Genomic DNA, 18,814 nt, shown 5'->3' with positions numbered 1-18,814 from the left:
TTTTAGGTCCACCTTTAAAAAACCTTTTGAAAACTTTTGTCCTTATAGTCAGTCTATCACTCTTGTGATGACTAGGAATTTCTTACATTTTCTTCTCTTTGCTCTTGTCCTCTTCTTCTACTCTATGAGGTAAAAGATAATTAAAGTTTGCTACTATGGTGATTAAAATAATTTGAGGTCTAAATGTTATATTTATATTTTTCCTCTCAAGTGTTTATATTTCTACGTTTTTCCTATCTCTTTTTTGTTGATTGATAAAACCGCTTCATCTGTAATTGTTATAAGACATAGAAGTTTATTTCTACCACAATAAAAAAAAAATCTTGTAAAAATTATAATAAGAATATTTTTTGATTAAATGTTTATGTTATAATTTAAAACCTTTTTCATTAAATTTTAAAAAGCTATTGAGATGAATGTACTACATGTAGAAGTTTGAGAAAAATAATAGTCGGAAAGTATTTAGAGAGTTAAGAATGAAGAATATATGTGTAATTGCTGTGTTTTCTGATAATCATCTTATACACGATAAAGATTCGATATAGCCTAACTTAAGAGCTAAATTAGTATAATTAACATCTTTGTTTTAGTTGTCTTCTTTTATGTTTACATCATACTTTTCTACAATAATATCTATGCTCTGTTTTCTCCATTTCTTTTACCGCACACGATTCATAAATAAAAAATAAATAAATATAGAATAATAAAGATAATGTACGAACAGAAAAAAAAAATACTTGTGATTAAATTACCGTAATTATTTTTGTAATAAATACTATTCTCAATTTAAAGTAATTAGTTTACATAAGAATAAAAGAATAAAATAGTCAAAAACTGAACACCTTTTGTTCATTTTCAAACATGAAACAAGAACTAAACTCAATTATGCATGAAAAGAAAATTGGGAGATCCTATAATGCAATGAAAACTTGAGAAAATCAAAATCTCTCACATCGGAATTATATAAATCGGTAATATAATGACAATAACTTTCAATTATATATATATATATATATATATATATATATATATATATATATATATATATATATATATATATATATATATATATATATATATTATATATATGTCACAAAATTCCGTTGCCGCATTTCTCTCATTATGTTTTCCTAACGTATATTTCGAACAGCTGTTTACTATTATTATGGAAAACACCTTATATTTGAATTACAAGGATTCAAACATCAAATATTTTAATTCCTTAGACTAATGCATTATTATAGTATATAAAATAGCATTACACACGGGTATGTCATGAATAAATTATGAATAATTTCAAACATTACAGCCCCATTAAAAAAAAAAAGAAAAAAGAAACAACCATGTAATATTTAAGGATATTACATTTTGAAATATCGTGTCAACTCTTTATAGGTTGCCAAAATTTAAATAAGCTTTGAAAAGACCTTCATATTCAACCTTTAATTTTAAATTGGTATGTTTTGTTATTTTCCGGTTAACTATATACCCAAACTAAAATGCACCAAGCATAAAACTATTGAAGATTAGAACTTAAATAGACTTTAATAAGCATAAATTGACAAAGGTGTGTTTCTTGGAAACCCAAAAAAGAATATTATATTTTTCTTTCTTTCTTCCAAACTCCTTGAATTCTAATTAAAACACCAATTAACCTGGACGATCCCTGTCCATTTGTTCTTTCCTACTACAAACGAAGAAGCCACATCACATGTAAGGGTCATTGAGAGGTACTTTACATTTTGGCAGAATATAGTATCAAACTTCAACTCTCTCACTAGGATACGTAACTTTTAATATTTAATACAAAGATTTTCAGAAACACCATGCTACTTTCTTCTTCTTACAACAATTTCCCTTTCATTAATCCATGTTTTGGATTGCTTGCATCACTGCTTGCTTCACCACTTGTGCATCGATACTTTCGTTCTCTTCACTCTGCAAAACCAAAATGTTTTTTCCAGTCTTACAAGGCATCAAAATCAACAGGGTAACTACATCACAAAACATGGATAATATTATGTAGCTGTCTATGTTTATGTTTCACGAGGAATGGAACACCTCTAATAATGTTTTTTCGATTTATTTTTTTTTTATCTTTTTCCATCACATCACTTATCTTATCTAATGCTGCTGTTTCTTCTTCTTATCCGTCTTAAAATTGTATAATTTTTCATTTAAAATTTATCTATAATAGTATCGTTATTCTTGCTTTATTGGCTGATACAAGGCCCATGCAGCTACACAACACAACACGGTTAAACGAATCCACACATGGGAGCCACACTCATTATTATGTCAGTACTTTGGACTTTGAAGCTAGAATTTTAGGTATGTCGCTCAAACCAAAATTTTACAACTCATGCGTGATTTTTTTTTTTTCTTTCCCTTTTTCTGAACTATTTTATAAGTTTCACAGGTGATGTTAATATTGCAGTTCTCGCATTAGCCAAACCATGAACTGTAAACTGGTTGTTCATTCAGAAAGGAACAAAACTCAAAGAAAAATGAACACTATCAAATTCACAAATCATCATTTATATGATTTAAACTATTAAAGAAGAACAAATATATACTAAGATAAAAAAAAAAAAAAGAATTAATTTTCTTACTTCTCCTCCAACAGCTTCAAGCTGGAAAGTGTCTTCACAAGAAACCCTAGCATCAAGAACATCAAGTCCCAGTTCTTCAAACGCGTCCAGAATCGCCGCAAGCATGCCGGGGCAATTCCTTTCTGAAAACACATTAATAAGGAAACCCCTTTCTAGGGTTTCTACGGTGACCTGTGAAATTTTTGCAGATATATACAAAAATTATATAGTCTGAGAAAAAACAGAATATAACTCATGTAACTGATGTATTTAAAGGATGCAATATCCTTTTAGTCCTCTTCAATAAGATTTTTTTTTTCTCTATATACATATATGTATATATTTGTATGTAAGTACCATGGGTAATTCGCCTTGGGAGATTGATGATTCAGCGGTTCCAAGCTCAGAGTTCAATCCATCGACTTTTTGCTTGAGCTCCTCTATGTATCTTGTGGCATCCACAATAATTGAGGCTTTGTTAACCTGCAAGATTAACCAAAAACAAGTGAAAACTAATGAGGTTCTTGATTTAAGCATTGAAGGAAGCAATTGCCAAAGTTAACATGCATCATGTATATATTATAATGAGTGTGAAGAGTGAATAATGAATTACAGCGCTGGAGTTTGTGACCCTTCGAAGTTCTTGCAACCTGCGTTGCATATTTCTACGCCTCCTAGAATCCATGATTCTTGCAACTTTCTTCTGATTGATTTTGGGTTTTGCTTTCTTGATGCCTTTCCTTTACCCTCTGAGGCTTAGGGGCTGTTCTTTTTTTTATATAGGAAGGTTGGTGTAAATAATATTTCTGATCTCTTGTTTGTTTCCCTCACGACTACCTACATATCCCCCACAACAAATTATGCTTTTGAAAACTCAATTACGAAATTGGCCTTACCATATATATAGAGGTTTTTTTTTTCAAGAAATTAATATATACCAAGTGTTACCCAAATAATAATTTATGTACAAATGCAAATTGGTAGAATATTTGAAGAGTGATAACCTATATACATCATGTTTAGAAACATGCACGAGAACACAATGTAGTTTTTCTTTTCATTTTTTTCTGTTTTCTTTTCCACAGTTGTTGTTGTTGTTATTGATCTTCCTTTATGATACATCCTATTCAAGATTCTAGTCCCAAGGACTTAGACAAGTATATAAAGCCAAAGTATTATGGTGTCACTAATCATAAACACCTAAATGCAAATGTCAGTGCCTCATTCGTAAACTTTCTTATAACTCATTTTTTTCTCTTTTCCTTTTTAAGGACTGCTTTGTATATTTGTTTAAACTACCAATGTCTCACATAAACATGGAGAGAAAAGGAAAAACTCCCCCAAACATGCGTTGAAATCAAGAGGCTAGCTAGGTTAATTAATATGACGAAAGTCATAGAGCAAGACATAGGAGTCTCACATTGTACGAAATTATTAAGAGTAACTAGTTTACTCACTATTTTGTTCACCCTTTTCACAAAAAAATTCATGATTATGTTACATTCATATTCACCTTCAATTGCTTGATTTCACTCTAAGTAACATGGAATTAATTGCTTTGTAGATATTTTTCCTTTATGTTTCTGTCCTTTCTACCAAGAGCTCATTCTGTAAAATCAACCTAGATCTACCACTTCATTTCACATTTTATATTATAAACCGATTTTATAGAATTGAGTTAGATTTAAATTTCACCTTTTAGTGTAATAATATCAAGATAATTTTAAAATTTTTTATTTATTGGATCTTTTGTTTTAGAACAAAAGAAACATCTTGCTTTTTTCAAATGATAAAAAAAAATAGTGAATTTATTCAAAATAATTATATATTTACAAAATACTGTTTCAATTCATTCTATTTTATCACATCGATATGGTTTCAAAAGGTGAACTGAATAGTTCTAATAAGATTTCATTTTTAAAAAAAATCTATCTTGGGATTTATTTTATCTATTCTATATTTATGTAAGATATATATTTTGACTTGAGGAAGGTAGAAGAGATGAAAGTTTTGCATAGAATTGGGGGCAAAGAAATGTTTAATATTAAGTTTTGTTGTGGGAAAGGGTATTTAGGAGAAAAGAGTGGAGAGGAATGAATGGGAGCCCCGTGAGAGGGGTTTGGAGGGATTGACAGCTAAACAACGTTTGACGCATCCTTCGCAGTTATCGATGCTTATGATGGAATGGAATCCCTTCGTGCCTTCTTCCGCTACTGCCAATTCCAATCCAACCCCATGCATCTCTATAATCCATTCCCTCTGTCACGTGCAGATTCCCTCTCTTCTCCGCGTTAAGTCCACAACAATTCATATCCATTTTTTTATTTCACTAAACATTTCATTCCTCATTCCGCACGTGCCCTTCTTTTTTTTCATTTATTTATCACCTAAATGTTACTGCTTTTCTCCAACAGTAACATATCAACCTACCATTTTATTAATTATTTTTCTATAAAATCATCATAAACATTACAACTAATTAAGCTTCACACTTTCAAATCTCAACAATTCGTTCCCATCATATATCACCATCCGTGAAACAAGTGAAAAAACGGTACAAAGAAACATAGGGACAAAGCAAACTCATACTAGAAAAAAGGTTATCACCAAAACCTAGATTCTGTTGTTTCTAAGAAAATAAACCAAAGGGTAAAGATACAAACCAAAAAAAAAATCATAACTTACTCTTTACTTCTATATTAGCAAGTAAATAAGCACCCATATTACCTTGATGAAAAATGTGTGAAACCTCAAACTTAATGTTATACAATCTTTCAAAAACATTTTCTCAACAATCTTTAAGAAGTCGAGGCACAATGGTAGAAATACTAAAGGCTTGACACACCAAGATAAAATCACACTCCAACCTATCTTTGGAAATCTTCTTAGCAAAAATTGTACAATTTAGAATATAATTAAGGTATTGTAGAGTAAGTTGAGAAACTCTCAAAATATTTACTTCTATTGTTCCCGAAAATTCCTTTACTAACAATTTAATTAAGATTACCTTTTATGACAAGCATTAACTTTGACTCAACCCAATAAAGCATAATCTAATGTAGATGTTTTATTTGAAGAGCTTTCCTAGATCTACTCCAAATATAAAAGTGCAATAGCAATACAACACGGTTGATTAAAACAAATATTATAACATGTGAATTAGGGATCACAACGAGACGCGGTAAAGATGAGTTTCATTATCTTATATTCATTCTTAAAGAAAATATACATCTTTATTTCCATACTTATATCCAACGGATATAAAATGTTTATTTCGTACTCATTTTTATTAGTAATGGACATATTTGTGTTCGTACCTACTTTTTTATTTTTTTCAAAAGCAATTAAATATTTTTTATTAAACACGACAAAGAAAACATGATATATTACCAAACATATTCAATATCAAAAAGACATATTATTTCTTTAATGTCAAATATTTAGAAAAAAAAATTATAATTGTAAAAATTTCAAATTAAAGTATTAGATAACAATTTGATAAAAGTGAAAGAATTATATAAAATATTAGACAATTTTAGAAAATAAAATTTCATTACAACCTAAATATTTATTAATTTTACAAAAAATTAATTAAACAATGTTGTTAAAGTTAAAAAAAATGTTTTTAAAAAATTATAAAGAAAAAAAAAACAAACATTCAAGTTTAAAAATGTTTTAAATGTTTGTTTCCTTTCTTTCTCTAAATTCTAACAAAATCCTTTTGTTTTTGTACACTGATAAATATTATATTATAACACTTGAATGAAATTATACAATGAAAAAGATTACACTAAAAATAATAATACTTTAAATTTAGCATAAATCTTTTATTTGTTGAACTTCAATCCATGTTAGATGGACATAGACAATATTCATGACAATGATATTAAATTATTATAATATAATAAATAAAATATATTTATACAATAATAGGGCTAAAATTATACTTATGAGAATAAGTTGAAAAATAAAAATAATTATATAAAACATCATTTACTATAAAAAAAAATTGACCTTTTTTCACAAACAAAATCCGAATGTAAAGTATAAAATCCATAGGTAATTGGATCTTACACACAAATTACATACAAAAAAAAAAATCATATATGTAAAACAAGCATAAGTAAATTTGCATACAAAATAAATTTTATAGATAATGTTACATACGAAATTATAGTAGATAATGAATTCCACAAAAAATTACATGAATTATTTCGCAGAAAATTACATACGAATTAATTCGTAGAAAATTACATACGAATTAATTCGTACGTAGCGTTGGGTAATTCGAACTGGATTCAAATGACAAACATCAACTTTGTTCAATATAAGCACATTCTTCGAAACTAAAATTAGGTTCAATTCACGTACCTCTACACAATGAATAATACCTACATTATCAACAATGTCAACCAACCTTCATCTTCTTCAACTGAACTTCGATTGAACTCCAATTATAGTGCACGAATGGTGTGATTAAGCAAAGAGACGACATTGTGGGGAGTGAGGGCATGAAAATAATTATTGTGGAGTGAGCACGAGAAAGGAGAAGTTGTGAGTGCTGAAAGAAAATGTTTTCCAAATTTAATTTTTCATTATTTTTTTTAAAAGTTCGTAAGTAATGCATGTCTTTATTCACCCACAGATTCATACATTGTTACATACGAAAAATATCCTTCATGAAATATCCCTATATTACATATCAAATAATCCATATGTAACTTTATTTTACATACATGTATTGATTTGTAGATAATAACCATATGTAAATTCTAATTTATCTATGGATCCAAATCTGTATGTGGGTAATCATCAATTTTTTTTTTTTGTAGTGAATTAATATTCTACACGATCAAAATAAACAACGAATAAAAAATAGTAAAAATGATCAAATGTTTGTATTAGAAACAATTTGATATATTATTGCACATAATCACACAGAGAAAAATAAATATATAATTAAGGATATGATAAGATGAACCATAGCTTATAAATCTAAGAAAAATTTTCACATATCAAATTAGTTGAATCGTTGAGAGATAATAAAAATTATTTTAGAAAAAAAAAGTTTTTCAAATGAAACGAAAAGTAAAAATAAAAGAGAATAAAGAAGATAAGATTTGTAATATTGCATATTAAATAAAGTGTTTATGTGATTGAACATTTGAAATTAACAATCAAACATTCATATGTAAACAAAACAAAAAAAATAAGAAGGGTTATGAAACTAATAACACAAACAATTATATATATATATATATATATATATATATATATATATATATATATATATATATATATATATATATATATAAAAGCTCTTTTAGGCTACATAATTGTTATCCTTTAATAGGAGATATGTACATACATATCCCGTCTCTATATGCAATTAAAAAAAATTGGCTATTATACATATCCATACCTAACTAATGCAATAATTTTCTTTAAAATAACTTTTATTATTAATAAAAACTTATAATATGAATAAAAATTATATTTTAGTGGTTAATGGTCATAAAAATGTTATTTGTTAATTTTGTGGCAATATTTTAGTCTCCCTTTTAATATATTTAAGATAACTATTTTTAATAAAAAGTAACATTATAAACTAATTTTTTTAATGTATAATTAAAGGTCTAAATTTTTAGCCACTACACTACTACAATTTTGACTTTTTAACTCGCCCTTTATGTCTCGGTTGTACAGCAAACGAGAAGTATAAACACGCGGTGACAATTTTGAAATTTTTACAACCTTTAATGTCTCAGTTATTTCAATACCCGAGGCAAAAACTTACATTATGCCTCGGTTCACTCAAACCCGAGGCCTAATGTCTGCCAAAATTTTTAATTCTCCCGTCATTTTTAATTTTTCAATTAAACGAAAAGGGTTTTGTCTCGGTTGTTTAAGACTCGAGGCATAAACTTCACACTGCTTCGATTTTATTTGCACTGCAGGAAGGTGGAAAGTTTAGGTTAAATAAACTAAAATCAACCACAATCCTCGTCTTCCTCTCTGCACCGCATTCTTCCTCATTTTCTCTAACACTTCAAACTTTCTTTCTCTCCATCTCCAAAATCAAACCCAATCATTTCCAAAGTTTCAAACTTTCTTTCTCTCCAACATCTCAGATCGAACATCCAATCTCAAAGGTAAGATCTTTCAATGAGGGACGCTGCGAAAGCGTCGCTGGCCATCTGACACGCCACCACCATCGTGCACACCGACGCCGTGGAGACATGGCGGAAGCAGAGGGACTCTGGTTCGCCGGTGCTGCTCGTCGCTGCACCACAGACGACAAACGCACGCCGCCACACCCAGCGAGGGACTCTGGTTCGTCGGTGTTGCTTGTCGCCTCTCGTTCGCCTTCATTGTCATCTTCGTTCGAAGTTCCGACGCCATCATCCTCCATTCGAAGTTCCGACTCGCCCGCGGCGATTATTTCTCCTTTGTTTCTTTAGCCGTCCAACCTTTTTCTTCCTCTTTTTCTTTGTGATTTAATACAACAAAGTATGTGTGAATGAATTGAGGTGCGGGTTGGAGTGAGTATGGTGTTTGGGTGTATTTTCTGTATGCAGGTTGAAGTGTAAAGGAGCAGTGGGTTTGGGGATTCTGTGTTGGTTATGCACGACTGGTGTTAGAGATTGAATGATTATGAATGATTGTAAAAGGGAGACGATGGTGGTCGGGAAGATGAAGATGAGATAATGGTGAAAAAAGGGTTCTAAAATGGCCACTGTTTTTGTGCTTTGCGTGCGTGAGTGTTTATGTGTAATAGACATTGAATCTGATAATGGAACTCAGGCAGAAAGGTTGGGTTGTTTTAATTTTTATTTTTATTTTTAATGTCTATATTAGGCCTTGGTTATTTTAGAACCAAGGCAGTAATGATTGAATATGCCTCAGGTGTAAACCGAGGCACAAAGGTAACATTTTTTATCTCTATAATATATGCCTCGGGTCTTAAATCGAGGCCAAAAGACTAAAATAATCGTGGCAAAAACTCTCTCCCGCACTAGTGCTATTTCTTAATTTTAAATATTTGTGTTTAATATATTATTTTTTATAAAAGTAGACCAATTTTTTGGTTTGACAAGGAACCATGGGATCCTTCTAATGTTCACTTTGGGACAAGAAAGTAAATGACAAGTCATAGGGTTAATCATTGTTGTTATGTCAGAATTAAGCAAAACTCTTTAAATTTCATATTAATTCTTAATAACTATTATTTAATATCCATTAATGTTGTTTTTACTCATAATGATTATTTTCTATATTTAATTAAGAAAATAAAAATTATAAAAAAAATTCAAAATTACATTGTCCCTCATGATCATCTCATTTCCTCCTTCTTGAAGAACATTTGTCCTTGAATATCAAAAGTGCTTCCTCCAAAAGAAACATAATACCATGATCAAGAACAATTATTTAATACCCGCTAATGTTGCTTTTACTCCTCATTATATGAATGATTATTTTCTATATTTAATTAAAAAGATAAAAATTATAAAAAAACTTCAAAATTACATTGGCCCCTCACAGCTGTCAAAAAAGGCCACTCGGTCTGACCTAGTTCGGTCCATTATGGATTGATCACATAGTGAGCCAACCTAACTTGACTCATTGATTAGCGAGCCTAAAAAATTCGAACCCGACCCGGCCCATCATGGGTTGGTGGGTTAAACGGGTTGATTCACTTAATTAAAAAAATTGCAATTTTTTTCTTCAATCCTAAAAAAAAACTAAATTATAATTTTTGATTAAAATCAAAATAAATTTAAGGCATATTACAGGTTCATAGGTTCACAAGAACTACCTTCAACTAAAAGAAAAGGTACTAAAAGTTAAAGGAAAGTGGCATTAAGTTAATAACAGTGACTTTGGTGTGTCATTTTACTTTTCGACTTTTTATTTTATACACTTTTACATAGAGCTGTCAAAACGGGTAACCCAGCCCGACCCGGCTCGACCCACCACGGGTTGATGATTTCGTGAGCCAACTCAACCTGGCTCACTTTTTAACGAGCCAAAAAAAATTTGAACCCGGCCAGGCCCACCATGGGTTGGCGAATTAAACGGGTTAGCCTTGTGGAGATCAGCCAAGATGCTTTCATGAAGAGTTTGAAGGTCTTGCGTTCTTAGCAGGCTGATGTCGTGGCGGAGGTAGTTGTGTTTCCGACTATGTTGGGAATGAAGGAATTGGGGATGCCAGAAGCTTAGCTTAGTATCATCTGCGGTATGGAGGGAGCCAATTGAGTTTGGGAGGTTGAATGTTGGGAGGTGGTTTCGAGGACCTTTTTAACTCGGGCTCTGAATTTTCTGGTTAGGGGTTCGAGGTCAGGCTCGGATGTTTCTTCGTGGAGTTCAATACGGGGAGGGGGAGCTGAAGGACTTACGCCAGGGGTGGAGGTTTTTTGTTTTTTAAGTTGGCGAGCTCGTCTTAGCATATCTTCGTGGGACATCGCCATCAGGTTCTCTGCAAAAATAAGTAGAGTCGGTTAAAAGGAGAGAGTCAGTATTAAGCATGTTATAATAAGAGGACGGTTGTAAAGTAAGTACCGATGTGGAATTTTAGATCCACCACTCAGAATTCCAGCTCTAATAGTTTTCGGGTATCAAAAATAACATCCAGTTGTTCCAGCATCAGGCAGTCTTTTTTCTCAGAGGGATCCAGGCCTTCTAATTGCCGAGGGGATTGAAGGTTAGGTGATTGGCACCAATACAAGGGGAAGCCCTCTAGAAGGGAAGGGCTGTGGCCGGGGGCGACTATCTTTATGAAGATACCTTTGAAACCCTTGTAAGAAGAGTTGTATAGGGTTAGGAGGGCTCGGCCACTAACTCCACTGAGGGATGCTAGTAGTTGTTTGTGAGGGGCTCGTAACTCGAAGAAATAGAGAAACATGTTGCTTGAGGGGGTAATACCGAAATGGGTGCATAAAATTTGAAAGGCGCGAATGAAGGCCCAGCTGTTAGGGTGAAGTTGACAAGGAGAGACATTCAGGATAGTGAGGAGTTCTTTCTCGAAGGTGTTAAAAGGAAGACGTAAACCTAGTTTTTCAAATAAGGTGACATACATAAAGGTAAATTTTTGAGGGGAAATAGGGAATAAATTGCCATCCCTACAGATAGGTTCATCACCCTCGCAGGCGATTACGGTTACATCAGATTCATTGCTTTTACACAAAGTTTGGTGGCGTCTAAAAGCTCTAACCCTAGTAAGGGTAGTCATGGTTGAGGTTTCCCTCCGCAAGGCCTGAGGGGCCCAGGAATAGAGGGCATTATAGTGATCATTCATGGAGGGCGATTGAAGGTATGTCGAGGGAAAAGTTTTCTCAAAATAAGTTAGGGGTGATCAAAGAAGGGAAAAACAAGTGCAAGCTAAAACACAGCGCAGAAAACAGAGATAATGTATAAGAAGTAAGTACAGAAAGCAAGAAAGTGCAGGTGTAGAATTTGAACGGGAAAAGAAGAAATACCTGGAAGAAGGAAATGGCAGTTGAGCAAGACGTTGGGGAGTCGAAAAGCTAGAGTGTGACGAATGTGAGAGGTGAGGGGATAGTTAATGGTGTGAATTGAAAGGGGGAAACGAGCGTCGTTTGGTATTCAAAAAGGGGAGTGAAAAGGTAACCGTTAGATAGGTTACACGTGGAGGCGTAAATGCAGGGAGTAACGGTAGATAGGTTACACGTGGAGGCGTAAATGCAGGGAGTAATGATGATTTTACGAGAAGTGGTGAAGGGCAGTATTGACAAGACAAATTCTGCTCTCCTCATTTTAAGGGCGAGATCGTGCAGAATTTGGAGAGCTATGTACTAGACCAGAGGATTGAGTCGGTTACAGACCGAGAGGACAAGTGGGTTTTGGTATCGGGTCGGTAAGGCACCGAGGGAGAATACTAATCCCGTTAGTTCTGTGCTTGGTGATGTTTGTAGGAGTTAATGAGGTTGTTATTATATTTAGAGATATTTTAGGAGCAGAAGATAATTTCATTTTTTGTGAGGTTGTTATTATATTTAGAGATATGTTAGGAGTAGAAGATAATTTCCTTTTTATTATTATTTTATTTTGTATATCTAGGATTTAATATTTTGTAACTGATTATGATATAAATAAGAAGGTTACTCCCATGGTCAAGGGACGAGAGTTTTTTTGGCCTAAGCAAGTCACAAAAACTTTCTTTTTGTTTTGGTGAAGAATTATCTAGTATTTTCTCTGAACCAGAACAGAATTGTATTGATGCTTTGGGGTAAACTTTTTTTGTGTGAATTTCTGAATTAAATGAGGTTCTCCTCTAGAAATTTTGTAACTTTAGAGTATTGATGAGGATTTTTTTCTACAACCTTTGATTAATTAAATTGGTGGTTCTTAAGCTAAGTAAAATTTAAACTATAATCTTATAAGTTGTATTTAGTAGAGAACAACACAAGAGGAGGCAATTGACTTGGTCAATGTTGGGCGATACTTTAGTACCAATGGGTGCAACGAAGACACCAACTTATTGGCACTAGGCACCACTTTTGGGCTTTTGGGTGCTCTCACATCAATATCTTCCAAGGGTTTTGGCATCGGGCACCACTTACCCACCACCGTGCACCACCTTGTTCTCTATTCTGAGTTATCTTAGGAAAAATTAGGATTCTCACTTCATTAACCAGTGGATCGAGATAAAATTTTGACAGTAGGTCCTTCACATGTGATTTTTCATTTTGACTATTGGGATTTTTAATTAGAGATATGTGGTTGGAGAAATTCTTTTTACCGTTTTGATATGCTTAATGAAAATATTGTAATTGAATATTATGCTAATATCATAAAAAAAAATAAATGATGAGTTATTAACATGTAATTTGAAATAAATAATAGCCAATTTATGTTATGATGAGATGAGTTTGGATTTATGTAAAATACATATGTATGACGTGGTGTGATGATTTAAAATTATATGAGAATGTTAGTGATGTTTAAATGTTGGTTAATTATTAAAAGAAAGATGTAATGTGTGGAATGTTTGAGATGGGAAATTATTAGATGTAAATGAGGATTAATATATGAAATGTTATGATAAATGGATTAGACAACGATTTAGAATGAAAGAAAGAGATTGTAATGTATCAATTGTATGGAATTGGAAGTACTTTGATATATATGTGAATATTAAGTATGAATGTGATGATAACATGTGATGAGAAAGTTGTATCAAATATGTGATTGTGATGTGATAAAGGTAAAATGACGTTCAAGGAAGAACGTATTTCACTCTTGTGTGTTATTTTTTATTGAATAAGGATTCTTTGGAGTGTTATCCAAATTCTACTAAAGGAAGATACTTAAGTGGTGTGAGTCAATGAAGATTCTTAATGCGAGAAGTGGTTTGAAAGACAACATTTTTAGCATTTTATAGTGAACTAGTCCTAGAAGGGGTGTAGATGACGGAAGCTATTTATGTTAGTTTCTTTGTATTGCATAAAGTTCTCTTTCTTTTTATTCAATTTAATGTTTTTGAAAATTTTCTTATCTAAACTATTGAGAAATATTGTAATACATTTAGCATAGCTATGTAATTTTTATGCTTAATACCAATTATGAGATACTTTAATCAGTAGAGGTAGAATAATTCTACTATGGGTGTTACAAATTTGTATAAGATGTGATGTCCCAATCTTACCTAGGTTTCGAAGTCATTAATGTCAAATTTCTATATAAATACCCCTTTAAAGACCAAACAAAGTATCCATATAAATGAAATATTAAATTTGTTTTATTATTTTCATTAAATTACATGGAGGTTATAAATGGCTTTACTTATTAGAAAAAATGTAATACATATACAATGACCTCTTAATCATATTATTGGAGTTAAGAAAGGTAATTAATTAATTAATTATTAGGGGTGTTAAATTTATTAATGATTTGTATATTTATTTTCAGAATTAGAGTAAATTTATTATTTTCTTAGAACTATCGGAATTCCAATCCTTAGTCTATTACTTAATTTGTAAAAGAAATTGAATAACTTTTTAGATTTACCCTTAAAGTTATTGATATATTCTCTTCACCTAATTGATAAATAAAATATTTTATAGACAATTTGAAAACTATGTCCTGTTAAAAGGATAATTTTTTTCAAAAGAAGTATATAAAGAATCCAAGAGGCAGTTAATAACTCCAACACATGTTTAACATAAGTCATAAAGAAAATTAAATTCTGTGTTTGAAGTAATCTCAGATTTAAGTTTTGGTACATAAAGATAAGTATAAATAATAGAGATATAGGAATATGAAAGTGGAGAAAAGTGTGAAGAAACATAGATAGTTATAGAAGTTGTATTGTAGCCAAAGGCATGATCCTCGAGAAATGAAAGATGAAATGACAACTGTTAGTATATATATGTCATTCTGCAAAACAACGAATGAATCCAAACACTGCCCTCATTGTGCAGAAAGGTAATTAATTATCAAGTACCTACCTGTTCACATGTGTGCCCATTAATCATCGCTACAAAACAACCCACGCCACACAAAAAATAAATAATTATCTTGTCTCCTGCCATTGCTACTTTCAATTTTCCTTTACCTCCCTTCAAAAATATGTAGCGTTCTACATATTCTACACCCAAAACTATTTCTCTCTCTCTCTCTCTCTCTCTCTCTCTCTCTCTCTCTCTCTCTCTCTCCAATAAGTTGAACATTATAGCTTCACTTAACTAAATTTATATTATAGCAAATCATTCCTAGATAGGATATTTTTGAATTGAGAACATTGATTAACACCATCTATCTTATAAACATTTTAGTTAGGGTAAAAATTTTAGTTAGAGAAAAAAAAAAACTGGCGGATTTTGATCCATAGATTTGGAGGAATAAAATAATACATGTAAAATATATATATTTAATTATTATTACCAAATCATAAGAATGAGTACATAGCTTGATATATGTTTAACTATAAAATAAATTTTATATATATAAAGGATTTTTTTTACTTTTTCAGATTTTTTAATTCATCATAACTAAATTAGAATTAAAATTTTCGGTCATTTCTTTTTCAATATAAATAACTATATTATTGGCAAGAAATTCATCTTCCATTTTATTTCGCAATCTTGATTTGATAATCTTCATTACAAAAAATATTTATTGTTGTAAATGTAGAAACATAAAGAATTAAAATAAGATTAATTAAACAATCAATCAAGTAATATATCCTTGACTTTCTTGTTCTTTCCAAAGATTGACAAGATTATAGCATGGCTGATATAAATTCTTCAAATTTGGATATTTTAGCCAAAAAGGAAACTTTTTAAACCAATTATATTAAAATCTCCTTAGATGTTTTGTCTTAGAAAAAATAGTTTTTAAGTTATATTTGGTAGGGAATTCAATTTAAATATTATAAGCTCTTATAATTTCTTCTCTTTAACTTATTGGATATTCCTATATTTGGGTACGCTTTCTTGAATAACGTTACAAAAAATTAATATGAAACTCCTTATAGTACTCGTAACAAATGGTCTCTTTAATTGAGCAATTAGATCATTAGTATCATGCTTGAGAATATGTGAAGAAGTTGAATTTGTCTCATTGGATATTCGCATATTTGAGCACGTTTTCTTGAATTACATTACAAAAAATTAATATGAAACTTCTCACCTATAATACTTTGAAACTGTAACAAATGTTCTCTCTAATTGAACAATTAGATCATTAGTATCATGCTTAAGAATATGTAAAGAAGTTGAATTTGTCTTGTTTTCATCTTCACGTGCAATTTTTCTCTTATCAATTTTAAAAAAAGAATTTATTTTGTTATTATTAGTCAGTATAAATATATTTAAAAAAAAAAGTTTAAGACTACAAAATAATTTATCATAATCTAATAAAAATTGAGAGACGTAATTACTAAAAAAATATCCATAATGATCAAGCCACAATTAAAAACCAATTATGAAAAATCACATAATTCATAACTTTTTCTTCTATATTCATAAAAGAATAATATACAAAAGACGTGATCTTAGCTAAGAAGGGGGGGGGGGGTTGAATTGACTTTATAAAACTTTTTCGAAAGCTTAAACCTTTTCAATTGAATCAAATAGACTGGAAAGTTAGGATGTAAATGCAACATACCAATACATTTTCAATCGATTCAAATATAAAACAGCAGACTAATTTGTTCTTGAGCTATGAAACAGTCAATTAAAAAGATAAATCAGTCGGCTAAAATACTGGAGATTTATGCAGAATTCACAAATTCAACTCAAACAACGATCTTTTACATACAAGACTTGTTCTAATCAATATTTTTAACAAGTATACCACCTCAGATTACACAAGAACGCATTAAATCACACCAAAGAACAAATTGCTTGGTTTTATGGAGTTTTTAAAGAGATTCAAAGTGAGTGAGTGAGATGAGAGAGAGAGAATTGCACAATTGTTTTTATATTGGTTCACTCAATCAGAGAGCTACATCCAGTTTACCAAGACAACCTGAGCCTAGTTTTCACTATATTCAAAAGTTTTACAAATCACACACCAAGATTACACATTTGAACAAAGAAACACACAAGATTTTTGACTCACAAAAATCTAGACACACACCCTGCAAGAATCACACTTATAGACCTGGAATCAAATCAGGCAAACCAACCAGAGGCACAAGAACATCCAAACCTAATGGTGGTTGTCCCTAGCCAACCATACATGTGTTCTTCAAGCTACTCACAAGCCAAAATGCCTCCAAGATCAACCAAGATCTTCAAACCACGAGTTGCAGCTGTGTATTGCAGAGAGAGAAAGAGAGTTTTCCAAAGAAGAATGACAAAGTTTTGTGCTCAAAAACTCATATTTTCACCTTTGCTTGCGAAAACACAACTTATATAGTTTGGTTTAAGTGAAAACAATCGATTGAATTTTCCGTATAATCAGCTGATTTCACTTGACTTAAGTGAAATCAGTCGATTAAAAAATAATTCAACTGATTGAATACATTCATACCAGAAACTACATATAACAAACCTTTTAACCTGTTAAATCCCATTTTAACAAATTAAAAGAGACACACTAAGGCACACAAGACATCTAACATATGTCATATAGCTTACCAACATGATATAACACTAACACATTACATTTAATATGTTATTTTTAGATTTAATACACTAAAACTTAATATTCAAGTGGATCTTCATCAATCTTCATCAAACACCTATGATCTTCGTGCACATGACTTTATCAATTCTTTGCTTCAAGTTTGTTTGTACCATCAAAAACACTAACTATTAAACTAATATTTCACTATCAAGACCATGGACGAATCTTTATATGAACAAAGGGGCCATGGACCCCCCAATTTTTTTTTATATTTATGTAATTTAATATTTATTTTAAAAATGTAATATATTTTATATATTTGATATTTTTGAAATCTTTTAAATATCTACATTTATATATAAAGAAATGTTTTCTATTTTTGTCTAACTAATTTTTCTATTTTACCTTTTAAATAATTTTTTAAAATTAAAATAATTATTTTATTAATCTTTTAAGTAATCATTTGTTAATTTAACTTTTTTTTTTCAAATTTACTTGTTTTTTACACATAATCATAATAAATAAAAATTAATTACAGTCAAATTATAAAAGTTATTCATATTTAATTAAATAATTATAAGAATGACCATAATAATAATTTTATTATTTTTTATTATCATAAAAAAAGTAAATACAGTGTTTGTACTTGTTATTTACAAATTATTTTGGGTTTAATTACTATTTTTTGTTTTTATTTTCGTTCAAAAACATCGATTTGGTTTCTTTAGTTTTTTTTAGTTTTAATTTGGTCCCAATTTTTTAAAATTTGATACAATTTGGTTCTCTTTGTTAAATTTCTTGAGATGGTAAAGGTTTTTCATCAAAATTGAAGCTCTGAATAAAATTGATTTGCTTTGTTATTGTAATTAACATAATCATAAAAAATTCTTGATCCACCTCAAAAAAGTTAACGAAAAGAAACCAATTGCATTAATTTTTAAAAAATTAAGACCAAATAAGACTAAAAAAACTGGAAGACTAACTTGACATTTTGAGATGAAAACAAGGATAAAAGAATAATTCAACCAAAATATTGACACTCCAAAATATTGTTTGAAGATCCGTAATCGAGTGAGACAAGAGATAATTTTTTTTTTCTTGAAGGGAAGAAAACAAATGAGAAATTAAAG

At 30.5% G+C, this 18,814-nt stretch overlaps 1 protein-coding gene across 1 annotated transcript; it reads right to left on the bottom strand.

Annotated features, from left to right (window-relative positions):
• Nucleotides 1-1,572: 1,572 nt before the first annotated feature.
• On the bottom strand, nt 1,573-3,417 carry LOC114166482 (transcription factor SCREAM2-like). Its single transcript, XM_028051219.2, has 4 exons — nt 3,205-3,417; nt 2,949-3,074; nt 2,613-2,783; nt 1,573-1,938 (listed from the first exon to the last, which is right to left on the bottom strand). Exons 1-4 carry the CDS (start codon nt 3,274-3,276, stop codon nt 1,864-1,866), a joined length of 444 nt encoding a protein of 147 aa, XP_027907020.1. The 5' UTR covers nt 3,277-3,417; the 3' UTR covers nt 1,573-1,863.
• Between the last annotated feature and the right edge of the window lie 15,397 nt (nt 3,418-18,814).

Source organism: Vigna unguiculata, chromosome 10, assembly GCF_037176805.1.
Source record: "Vigna unguiculata cultivar grain cowpea cultivar isolate G323 ecotype 2 chromosome 10, ASM3717680v1, whole genome shotgun sequence".
Taxonomy (NCBI): domain Eukaryota; kingdom Viridiplantae; phylum Streptophyta; class Magnoliopsida; order Fabales; family Fabaceae; genus Vigna; species Vigna unguiculata.
This window is presented reverse-complemented; position numbering and strand designations above follow the sequence as displayed.

Coding starts and splice junctions, on each gene's coding strand:
- LOC114166482 (XM_028051219.2), bottom strand. CDS start 3,276: ATGGATTCTAGGAGGCGTAGAAATATGCAACGCAGGTTGCAAGAACTT. Junction 3,075..3,204: donor GGGTCACAAACTCCAGCGCT/GTAATTCATTAT, acceptor TTAATCTTGCAG/GTTAACAAAGCCTCAATTAT. Junction 1,939..2,612: donor TTGAAGCTGTTGGAGGAGAA/GTAAGAAAATTA, acceptor TTGGTTTTGCAG/AGTGAAGAGAACGAAAGTAT.